The sequence below is a fragment of the Sinocyclocheilus anshuiensis genome, unplaced genomic scaffold (genome assembly GCF_001515605.1).
Source record: "Sinocyclocheilus anshuiensis isolate Anshui unplaced genomic scaffold, SAMN03320099.WGS_v1.1 scaffold2267, whole genome shotgun sequence".
NCBI classification, from domain to species: Eukaryota; Metazoa; Chordata; class Actinopteri; order Cypriniformes; family Cyprinidae; genus Sinocyclocheilus; species Sinocyclocheilus anshuiensis.
This window is the reverse complement of record NW_015541483.1, coordinates 45,683-57,794: the sequence shown is the minus strand read 5'-3', so window position 1 is coordinate 57,794 and position 12,112 is coordinate 45,683. Positions and strand designations below refer to the sequence as shown.

Below are 12,112 nucleotides of genomic sequence, written 5' to 3'. Positions count from 1 at the left end.
ACACACACACACACTCACAAACGCACACGCACACACACTCAAACACTCACAAACACACTCTCTCACTCAAACACACTCACAAACACACACACTCAAAACACACTCACAAATTCACACACATACACAAACTCACTCACACACACACTCAAACACGCACTCATACACTCACACGCACACGCGCTCGCACACACACACACACTCAAACAAACACACACACACACACACTCAAACACACTCATACACACACGCGCGCACACACACACACACACACACATTCAAACAAACTCTCTCACACACACACTGTTGTCATCTGAGCGTCTCTGTTGCCACAACAGTCTTGAACTCTACAATCATTTTAAGACAATGTATCTTTCAGAGTTTGTTGGATTTAAAACACAAATACAATAAATGTGTCATATTTATTTCGGGATAAACATGGATCAAACAGTTTTCCTAAAACAATTGTGAAACGTGGGAAATGGATTGAAACATACAGAAAAAAACCTGGAAACAGAGAAAATATGAACTGTGAATTGATTGGATGGTGAAAGTGAATAGTGAATAAGAGCAATGGATGGTGGAGAAAGTCACTATATTCATATTATTGACTTCTTTAAATAATGTTACTGATCAATCATTCCCAATAATACCATAACATGATGAAATAAGTATATAGAGCAATTTTGATTCGAAGTGTATACTACAGTTCAGACGTTTTTAAAAGAAGTCTCTTCTGCTCAACAAGGCTGCCTTTATTTGATCAAAAATACAGTAAAAACGGTGAAATATTACTACAATTTAAAACAGCTGTTTTCTATGTGAAGAGACAGTAAAATGTAATTGTTTCCTGTGATCAAAGCTGAATTTTTTTTGTGTGTAAACCATGATACACTACCTTAAAAAGGTTTGGGGCCGGTAAGATTTAAAGGGATAGTTCACCCAAAAATGAAAATTCTGTCATTAATTACTCACCCTCGTGTCATTCCAAACCCGCTAGACCTTTGTTCATCTTCAGAACACAAATGAAGTTATTTTTGATGAAATCCGAGAGCTCTCTGACCCTGCATAGACAGCAAGGGAGCCGAAACGTTCTAAATGACAGAATTTTCATTTTTGGGTGAACTAGCCCTTTAAATAAAATGACGAAATTAATACTTTTATTAATCAAGGACGCATTAAATTGATCAAAAGTGACAGTAAAGACATTTATAATGTCACAAAAGATTTCTATATCAAATAAATGCTGTTCTTTTGAACTTTGTTAATCTGTGAATCCTGACAAATAAAATGCATCACGGTTTCCACAAAAATAAAAAAATATATTGATCACAGCAATCAATTACTTTAAAATGGCGTCACTGATGATGAATCATTCTCAACAAGACCAGGATTATGAATTAAGTAAATCAGGTCGTTTTGATCTGAAGTGTTTTGACTGTTGGATGCTGCTGTATTCCACAGAAGCAGCCAACGCTCCACATTTCCAGATCAGATCTGCCTCTTCCAGAATGATTTAGGGTGTTTTTCCAGCTCATTTTGAAGCTGGTTTTCCAGCACATTCTTGACACTCGTCTGATCTCTTCATTCCCGTCTGTACTCCTCCTCCAGCTGGAGCTTCTCCGTGTTGTTGTGGATCATCGGCGGCTCGCTGCAGCCCTGCAGCTTGTCGAAGAAGCTGAAGTCTGCGGCCAGTTTCCCGCCGGTCGTGTCGGACAGCACAGGCTTGAACTCATAACCCCACAGGATCTCCTGCGGCAGGTAAGACGTGCGGCTCTGGCAGGTGGCGGCTGTGGACTCCATGGTGCCGTTGAGGGTCACCAGCAGCTCGAAGTCTTGTTTGGGCAGGTTCTCGGCTGTGAGGCTCCTCAGCGGGCTTCGCTCGTCCAGCACGTGATAGAAGGTGAGCGGCAGCAGCAGGAACGGACACTCGCCGCTGGAGTCCAGCTGGAAGTCCACGCTGCTCTGATGGACGAGGGTCTTCTCGGCTTCTTGCGTGACGTGGGTCGACAGCAGTTTCCCCGAGAGCTGACACTGAATCAGGAGGCTGTTCCTCATGTTGGCCACGCGCACCATCAGACACCAGCTCCCGCCGCGCTTGCACACCACCGCCGACCGGCTGAACTTGATGCTTCCCGCGCGCTTCTTGGGTCTCGCCAGCTTGGCCAGAAACGCACCGGTCACAAAGATCTCAGCCAAACCCGTGATGACCAGCTGCAGCACCAGAGTCACGATAGCCAGAGGACACTCCTCGGAGATGTGCCGGAAGCCGTAGCCGATGGTGGTCTGGGTCTCCAGCGAGAACAGGTAGGCGCCGGTCAGCGTGTCCACGTTCATCACGCAGGGCGTGTGATTGGACGACAGGTCGGCATGGAAGTCGCCGTTCCTCAGGCCGATGAGGTAGAAGACGACTCCGAACATGAACCACGTGGTGACGAAGGTGGAGGCGAACAGCGTGATCTTATAACGCCACTTCATGTCCACCACTGTGGTCCAGATGTCGTGCAGGAAGAGCTTGACCATCCCTTCCACATTATCGATCTTCACGTTACTGCGGCCGTCTTTAGACATCACACGCCGCACGTTATCCGTCATGCTGCAGGAAGAGAAGAGACGTGAAAATCATCCTTCACCATCTCAACTGCAACAGTCAGGGTTTCTGTGGGTCTTAAAAAGTCTTAATTTGCCCTTCCACAAATGACGGCATTAAAAAGGTCTTAAATCAGAGCAGAAAGTCTTAAATTCATAAAGTCGTGGTATTAAATGTTGCATGAACTGCAGAAAATGAATCTCTTCCTCAGTATTTGTGTACGGTGAACCAGTAGTGCACAACACAACGAAATCTCCACAACACAACAAAATTAGCACAACACAACGGAAGCATGCCACAACTCAACGAAATCGCCGCAGCACAATGGAAATGCTTCCGCTCCTTTTCTTGGCCACTATAGAGGATGCATTAAAACTAAAGACTCTATACCAGAGGCAATGGTCTAGCGAAATTCACATTTTGGGCATTTTAGTACCAATTATTTTAAAACCATTAGCCAAGTCATTTATATGGCTATGCAAATTTAAAGTGTCTTTTAAAAATCCTGCTGTAGTAAAATCTCTTTAAAATTAGTAATATTTTTAGACCATTAACTCTAGTATGAAGCCCAAATTTTAGCTTTAAAGCATTTACGTGGTGGCGAGAAACAGCGTTATGAAATGAATTCAACAGTGATAATATGTGCAAGTTCAAGAGTCCATAAAATCATCAGTATGGTATAGTAAATTGTTCAAAATTAAGGTTTTGTTAGTCCATTACCACTATATAAAGCTTGCATGTTAGTTATCTTTATAGAAGGCAGCGGCTATATGCAGTGTAAGTAGCATATTTTAGATGCTGTTTACACTAATTGACAATAGAAAGTATTTTATGGATACACTGTTTACACTAAGTGAAAATTAGTGTTAAATTAAGTTAACGGACATTGGTGAGTGTAATTAGTGTAAATAGCCTATATGTCAAAAAGGCTGGCTAGTTGTACTTAATGTAAACACTCCGTTTTTGAAATGGCACCATGATATGGGGTGATATATAATGTACTGTCCCATAGAAACTTTAAGGGTTCGTGAAAATATACTGGATATCAAAATTTGGATATTCATTAGACCCTGCATTAAATCCCTCGGCTCATTCAACAGTAACAGTGCTTAAAAAAAAGCGGCGCCATATTTATTAAAGAGGTGCTCATGTGGTAAAAAGTAGCAAATATATATGTTTGTGTGCATAGGACCATTTCCGTTGTGTTGTGCTAATTTCGTTGTGTTGCGACTTTTTTCCGTTGTGTTGTGGCTTGTTTCCGTATCCGAGATTTCGCTGTGTTGTGCACTACTGGGTCACCGTATTTGTGTCTTGTTTTCCAGTACAAATGTCTAAGCATCCTTAAATCAAGAATCATTTACTGAAGATGCAAAATTAAGATAAGAAGTCTTGTTTTCTGAGAAACGTTACAAAATGAAGTGAGTTTATGATTAAAACAAGAATAAATATCTGTCAGTAGGGAATGAAAACTTTAAATTAAGTAGATTTTTCTGAGCAGACTCATAGATATTTGTTCTTGTTTTAATCATAAACGTAATTTGTTTTGATCAATTTCTCAGAAAACAAGACTTTTCAAGACGTGCCATTTTGCATCCCCAGTAAATGTGTCTTGATTTAAGAATCTTTAGATGTTTGGACTAGAAAACAATACAAAATGCCATATCGGCCTTCGATACTGTAGATCATAATATTTTGGTATCTCCATGTTGGAATTCGTGAGACTGCTCTTAAATGGTTTAAGTCGTATCAAGCAGATAGAAGTTTTGCGGTTAAACTGGGAGAATATATGTCAACACCAGCTCCACTAAAGTGCGGAGTCCCTCAAGGGTCTATTTTCGCCCCCCCTTTTATTCTCACTTACTCTCTTTAGGAGCTATATTTAGGAAACACAATATTTTGTTTAATTGCTATGCCGAAGATATGCAGATTTATCTGCCTCTTCAAAAAGACTGTGGGTCTGGTATGAGTTTGCTTTTGAACTGCCTAACTGACATAAAGGACTGGATGGCATTTAATTTTTTTAAATTCAATGAAAATCAAACCGAGATTATGCCTTTTGGTCCAGTTAGTAATCAAACTACCATAAATTCTATCCTTGGCTCCTTGGCTAAGCATAACCAAGCAGTGGTGAAAAATCTAGGTGTACTATTTGACTCAGATTTTAAATTTGACAAGCAAATAAATTCAGTGGTCAAATCTTGCTTTTTTTAATTTGAGACTTTTTGCAAAGATGAAGTTCACAGTTCAAAATGTGGCTGCGAGATTGTTGACAGGCACCGAAAGCGTGATCTTATTGCTCTTATCCTGTCCTCTCTCAAATGGTTGCCGGTCCGTCTCCAAATTGAATATAAACTCTTATTGTTTGTTTTCAAATCTCTGAATGGGCTCGCACCAAAATACCTGGAGACATTAGTGAACCGGCATTCCTCTGTTAGGCCCCTGAGATCATCGGACCAGCTTCTATTAGCGGTTCCCAGATCTAGATGAAAACTTAGAGGAGATCGTGCTTTCTCGGTTGCTCTCCCCAAACTTTGGAACTTTTACTCTCATGTATCAGATCCGCCCAGACCATCTCTAGTTTTAAATCTTTATTAAAAGCTTATTTATTAACTAGGGCTTTTAATTCTCCGGGCGATTAATTCTTAGGTGTGTTCTTGTTTCCTGTTGTGTTTGTTTTATGCTCATGCCCATCTTTTATTATTTTATTTTATTGTGATGTACAGCACTTTGGGCAGCCTTGGTTGTATTGATATGTGCTTTATAAATAATAAATACAAATACATATGGCAAACAAATTATATATTTTCAAAATTAAAAAAATGGACAAATATATTTTTTAAAAGATTTTTTTACAAAATATATTTTCCAATAATTTAAAAATATATTTTGCCTTCCATATTTTTCAATCCAAGAAAATACATTCACATGTCACAAACATTATTTGTGGTCTATAACAGATCTGAACATATAACACATTTGAATTAAAATAACTAATTAATAAATCCTAAATGTAGGCTACTGTAACATTGGAAATGTATTTTCTTGCCCTTGTATTTTATATAAGTTCTTTTGCAGTGTGATCAGAATGTAGAGTAAAATTAGTTTTCATATTCTAGTGGTTGAGAGCAAAGCTATTCAAACCTTAAGATTTTTTATTAGGCATTCCTCTGTTAGGCCCCTGAGATCATCGGACCAGCTTCTATTAGCGGTTCCCAGATCTAGATGAAAACTTAGAGGAGATCGTGCTTTCTCGGTTGCTCTCCCCAAACTTTGGAACTTTTACTCTCATGTATCAGATCCGCCCAGACCATCTCTAGTTTTAAATCTTTATTAAAAGCTTATTTATTAACTAGGGCTTTTAATTCTCCGGGCGATTAATTCTTAGGTGTGTTCTTGTTTCCTGTTGTGTTTGTTTTATGCTCATGCCCATCTTTTATTATTTTATTTTATTGTGATGTACAGCACTTTGGGCAGCCTTGGTTGTATTGATATGTGCTTTATAAATAATAAATACAAATACATATGGCAAACAAATGATATATTTTCAAAATTAAAAAAATGGACAAATATATTTTTGAAAATATTTTTTTACAAAATATATTTTTCAATAATTTAAAAATATATTTTGCCTTCCATATTTTTCAATCCAAGAAAATACATTCACATGTCACAAACATTATTTGTGGTCTATAACAGATCTGAACATATAACACATTTGAATTAAAATAACTAATTAATAAATCCTAAATGTAGGCTACTGTAACATTGGAAATGTATTTTCTTGCCCTTGTATTTTATATAAGTTCTTTTGCAGTGTGATCAGAATGTAGAGTAAAATTAGTTTTCATATTCTAGTGGTTGAGAGCAAAGCTATTCAAACCTTAAGATTTTTTATTATTATTACAATTATTTTCAATTAAAACGTAATGAAAATCAGCTGAAAGTTGTATTTTTAAACTTTGAAGTGTTGCTTATAAATAGCATTCACATTTAGACATATTGATGCATTGTGTTCCATTCCATATATTCCTTACATTTTCTTTACTTGGTCTTAAATGTCTTTAAAAAGTCTTAATTTTACCTTCATAAAACCTGCCTAAAACCCTGATCAAGCGCTCGAGTAACCAATCAAACTAGACAAACGAACAAACATGGTGCTAGCAACGCCAAGGTCATGGCTTCGATTCCTCGGGGAAGCAAGATCTGATCAAATACACTTTGAATCCAATTTAGATAAAAGCGTCTAACGATTGTGTAAATGTAAAATAAATGAGATCTGCATCAGCTTCATCCGGCTGCATGTCAGAGAATTTGATCGCTGTTCTCCTTCAGGTCCTCCTCATCACATTCGGAGACTCTTTTCAGACCGGGGTTCAACTCTCTGTCCTGTTGTTGCTGTTAGTCGAGTTAATCAACAGTCCTTCAGAGTTGTAGATTAACAGAGCAGCTCAAGTTCATACAGCAGATACATAAATGCAGAAGTGCCTTTGATCTCTTATAAGATGCAGGGAGAGTTTCTTTCTGCTCTTTTAGTCTCAGGTGTGAAGCTCTTACCTGTAATCTGAAGCTGTGGACGAATGCCTCGCTGCTCTGTTGTCCTTGCGTTTGTGTACGAATGATATTGAAGAGAGTTAATGAGACTCTAAAGAAGGAAATTACAGTGAAACACTGCACCAGTAGAGCCGGTTCTCTCACGGACTCCTCCTCCTGCTCGTTACAGTCCGTGATGCTGGTCAGTGAGGTGTTTCTGTTGTTTCTGACTGTTATGAGTCCAAACACGCTGATGTTCTGCGTCTGCGGCCCTTAAACACACTGATCCTTCAGTTTATCTGCCTGTGAACTAAAGAAACACATCAGCACACGCTTACACTCATTCATTATTTTATTATTTATTTTATTTAACAGATGAAGATCAGTGTTGAATGATGTCAGTGAGGCAATATGACGTAATGAATAATCCGTTCACAAGGCGTTTCGACCTCCAGTAGCCCAGAGTAACAGCAGGAATGAGCCAGTATTTGATGCTCATTGTCCACTGTTTTGACATTCTCATGCTTGCACAGTAGTCACATAAGTACAGATCTACTATATATACAGTTTGATTAACCTTTGCTTCATTAGTCATGTTCCTGCATCAGTTCAAAATCACACTGCATGCAGTTATCTACACCTTATACATGAAGCATACTGAAAATGAGGCTGTGAGGGACAGACTTAGTCTTTACAATGGCACGCACCGTATAAAGGCCCTAGCTTGCGTAATTTGCAAAACTTTCAAAGCAGTTTTATGGAGTTTTGAAAGTTTTTGTCAGAAGCACGTTTTGTCAGCTGAACAATCAGTGTGTTGTAAAACAACAGTACAATCCATCGAACACGCTGTACTTCAGTCCTTCACAGCCTTGCTTTCGTTCCTGTCAGAAATTACAAATCAGTGCAGAGATTGTCACTGGTTCATCTTTGTGTGACCCAATAAAACCTGGTGGAGTTCTGATCTGGTTCTGGCACTGGTCTGTTGACCCGCGTCTGGCCTCACCGATCGCTGGGATCTGCTGAAAACAACAACAACAACAGAAACCATCACAGAAGTTCTATTACAAACATAACAAACTATCAAAAGTTAACCATTAAAACCTTTACAGAATGGTTTCCAGTAGCACTAAGTTCACAGAATTGAACTACTTGTAAACTGTTGCACATGATGTTTTTCCAGCGGTTTAAAGGTTTGACCTACTGCATAAATTGTGATCCTTCACGATAACCTCATGAGACTGTTTATGATTACTACTAGTGATTTTCTAGTAGAAATTGTGTATGGCGCATAGCAGTGTCTGTAAACTGTGTATTTTAGGTAAGGGATGTTTTGATATGTGTTTAGGGTCATTGCGCTTGTTCTGTTATGCAAACCTGGCAACCCTGTGTTTTAATATTCCATCAGGATTTAGTGGTTTTAATATACCACCAGTAGAAGGCAACCAATTACCAGAGACCCACAGGGACCATTACAGTTTCAACTAAACCAATATAATTCCCATTATAAATTTAACAAGGGTTTCTTTTTTTCACCAGGGTAATGACTGATCAAAAGTCCACTTGTGGAGATTTTCACTGGTTCGTCTTTACACGCACCCTCATAATGCGATTATAATGGGATTTTGGCAATATTGCCATTAAACTTTACCTCATGTAAACGCAATACTTTGATCAAAATAATGTGAATATCGCAGCAAGCATGATCGTATGTGGCGTATGCCGGTTTTAATCGCAATAAACAGGCATGTAAACGCCTTAATCGCATTATTACAGCTCTGAGCACAACTTCACGAATGAACTCTTGTGACATTAATCTGAAGCAGTCCTGGTTCTGCTGAGGTGCTAGAGGTGTTCAGCACCCGCAGGTGAAGCTGTGATAATAGCATTGGCAAACGCTCCAGTGTGTTACCTTCAAAGGTTTCTATTTACAACGTGTTTTTGCAGCGTTGAGGAATGCAGCCAATCACAGACTTACCTGTTGAGTTTTTGAACGCAGTGGCCAATCAGAGGAGTTTAAGTCAGAATCCACTCACCGCTCACGTGATAAATAGAAACCTTTGACGCGAATAACGCACTGGAGCGTTTGCCAAATCTGTTCTGAGCAGAATCCTGTTATTACAGCCTCACCTGAGGAGGGCGCTCTTGCTTTCAAACTCTCACGGAGTTCCTTCATGAAGTTGTGTGAAGAATACCCGGCATCCAACACATTTACTTTGGTGTCACGTTCCATTTATACTAAGGCGCAATGTTGAGGAAAGTTACTTTTAAAAGTAATGCATTACAATATTGCGTTACTCCATTTAAAAAAAGTTACTAATTGTGTTACTTAGTTGCTTTTTAAGGAAAATAATGCGTTACGTTACTTTTGCGTTACTTATCTGAACTTCTGATGAATTCACTGATACATTGAGTGACCATTTCTGCTGATTACATCTTTACGCCAGTAGGTGGTGACAAATGAATGTCTTCTATGTTTTTGAGTGAGTTATTGAATCATTTAATCATTTTAGGCCTTCAGTTGGACAGTGCAGACGTGACAGGATTAAACTAAATTTATTTGCTCAATTTTTTCCGACTCATTTTTATTGCATGCTTGAAATTTAAATGAACTATTTTCAAAATGCATCCCTTTTTAATTTGAACACAGTTTTAGACATTATGCTTTCAGTGTTTTAGTTTGGATTAATATATGTATATAAATAATTACAAACGTTAATGTGTACCTTAAAACATTAGATAACTTTATGGACGACATTGCGGACACTAGAATGAATTTTCCCACAAATATAATTACTAGATGTCTGGAAAGCTCCTCTGGCTGATCAGTGTGTGCAGCGCCACAGGAAGTCAAACACACACACTCTGATCACGGTTTGCTATTAACCTTATAGTTAGCAGCCAAACGGGAATGATTAATGAATACTTGTAATGGTATTTTTATGCTCAGACTGACAGAAGCAAATGCAGTGTGTGTGTGTCACCTGTAGATGGCAGAAGAGCATTAATGGAGTCGGTCAGTTCGAGTGAAACAGCTTGATTCTGTGATCTGTTCACATTCATCTCAGCATCAGCATTCGCTCAGCCTCTGATCATGGCCCTTCAGTTGTAGAAACAGTCACTAAAGCTGTGAATGAGAGAATATAGTATTTCACCCTTTATAGTATTAGGAGCCTCCATCTGCTATAATATAAAGAATATTTGTGATTTATGTATTCTCTGTGCTTTACTGTGATGGCATATTTTTTTAAGTTGGGGAAGTCTGAGATCTGTATTGTTTTTAATACAATTAATGGTTTTTAGTTTACGTCACAGCTGTGATTTTCAAGAGAGGGATGTTCTTAATCTGAAGCATTTGATTGGGTGATTATTTGGCTCCGCCCCTCAGTACATCATGAGTCATCATCAGTATTTTCAGCTGGATTTCCTGGAAGAAAAGCATCTGTCTGTTGTATTAAGTTTATTTGTCGACTTTTATCAGTGCAGTAGCACATATCCAGAAGACTCACGTGTTGAAGTAGATGTTGTTTAGCGGAGGAATATCTGGTTAACAGAATGTGGTTAACAGTCTGATCTGCTCCTGAGTTTGCAGGGACACATTACCAGTAAGTAGTTAGTGAGTTACTCTCAGTAATGTGCACTTAAGCGGCGTTTAACCTCCGGTTACTCCAGCGGGAATCTTTCTGTAATTAATGTGTCGTGTTGCTGTGTACGGAAGCCTGTTTCCGCCACTGAATAAAAAATAAAAAAAAAGTAATTGCAACTTTTTATCTCTCTGACTTTTTTTCTCAGAATTGCATGATATAAACTCACAGTTGCAATTTATAAAGTCAGCATTGTGTGATATAAACTCCGTAATTGTGACTATTTTTCCCAGAATTGTGAGATATAAAGTCCAGTTCTGAGAGGGGGAAAAAAAGTCGCAATTACCTTTTTTAAAATGTTTTATTCAGTGGCAGAAACGGCTTCCATAGCTGTAGATGAAAGAGCCCACGTGAGCCTGATGCAGGCAAACATGACCCCGGGCCCCTGGAGAACATCAGTTAATGCTGTAATTATCCAGAGGCCACAGACGGGTCACGGACAGAAACAAAGCATTTCAGTTCCTGTACATTTATGATGTATCTGGAAAAAGTTTGCTTCACTGTGTTTTAAAGCAGTAATACACTACTAGTGAAAAATTTGTGGTCAGTAAGATATTTTTTTATAGAAATTAATACTTTTATTCATCAAGGATGCACTAAATCGATCAAAAGTGACAGTAAAGACATTTATTATGCTTCAAATGATTTCTATATCAAATAAATGCTGTTCTTTTGAACTTCCTATTCATCTGTGGATCCTGAAAAATAAAATGTGTGTACCTGGTGTTCCCTATATTATGAGGTCCAAATGTCTCCACAAGGACAGTAATACCAGTAAATTCTGACCTTGTTGGGACATTTTTTTGGTCCTCATGAGGAAACAAGCTAATAAATCCCACAGAATGAAGTGTTTTGAGAATCTAAAACTGCCTGTGGTTTTCTGTGAGGGGCAGGTTTAGGTGTAGGGTTAGAGTAAGGGGATAGAAAATACCGTTTTTATTGAATTGATATCAATTTATGACCATTATGTAGTGAAAAACAACAACAACAACAACAACAACAACAAACAAACACATGAATGGGGATCACTGGGCTGATCCAGAAAACATTTATTTGCATTGAATAGATCTGTGTATAGTTGTGCATGTTTGTGATGAGAGACAGGTTGTGGATTGTGTTCTGGGCAGGAAGAGAGCAGATCTCACAGCAGTAACTTCCTGTAGAGCAGCCGCTCGCTCAGCCAGAGCTCAGGACTCACACTTCAGCTCCCATCATCCACCGGCCTCTGCTGAAATATCACTGGCATTGTGTGCAGTAAGTCTGTTCAATCAGCAGATAAACATGAGTGTGTGTGTGTGTGTGTGTGTGTGTGTGTGTGTGTGAGTGTGTGTGTGTGTGTGTGTGTGTGTGTGTG

The 12,112-nt window shown here is 38.7% G+C and overlaps 1 protein-coding gene across 1 annotated transcript; it reads right to left on the bottom strand.

Moving 5' to 3' along the window:
* Positions 1 to 1,581: 1,581 nt before the first annotated feature.
* kcnj15 (potassium inwardly rectifying channel subfamily J member 15) lies at positions 1,582 to 7,189 on the bottom strand. Its single transcript, XM_016489264.1, has 2 exons — positions 7,142 to 7,189; positions 1,582 to 2,593 (listed from the first exon to the last, which is right to left on the bottom strand). Exon 2 carries the CDS (start codon positions 2,590 to 2,592, stop codon positions 1,582 to 1,584), a length of 1,011 nt encoding a protein of 336 aa, XP_016344750.1. The 5' UTR covers position 2,593; positions 7,142 to 7,189.
* Between the last annotated feature and the right edge of the window lie 4,923 nt (positions 7,190 to 12,112).

What these genes read in the sequence shown, in the direction of transcription:
- kcnj15 (XM_016489264.1), bottom strand. Translation starts at nt 2,592, where the DNA reads ATGACGGATAACGTGCGGCGTGTGATGTCTAAAGACGGCCGCAGTAAC.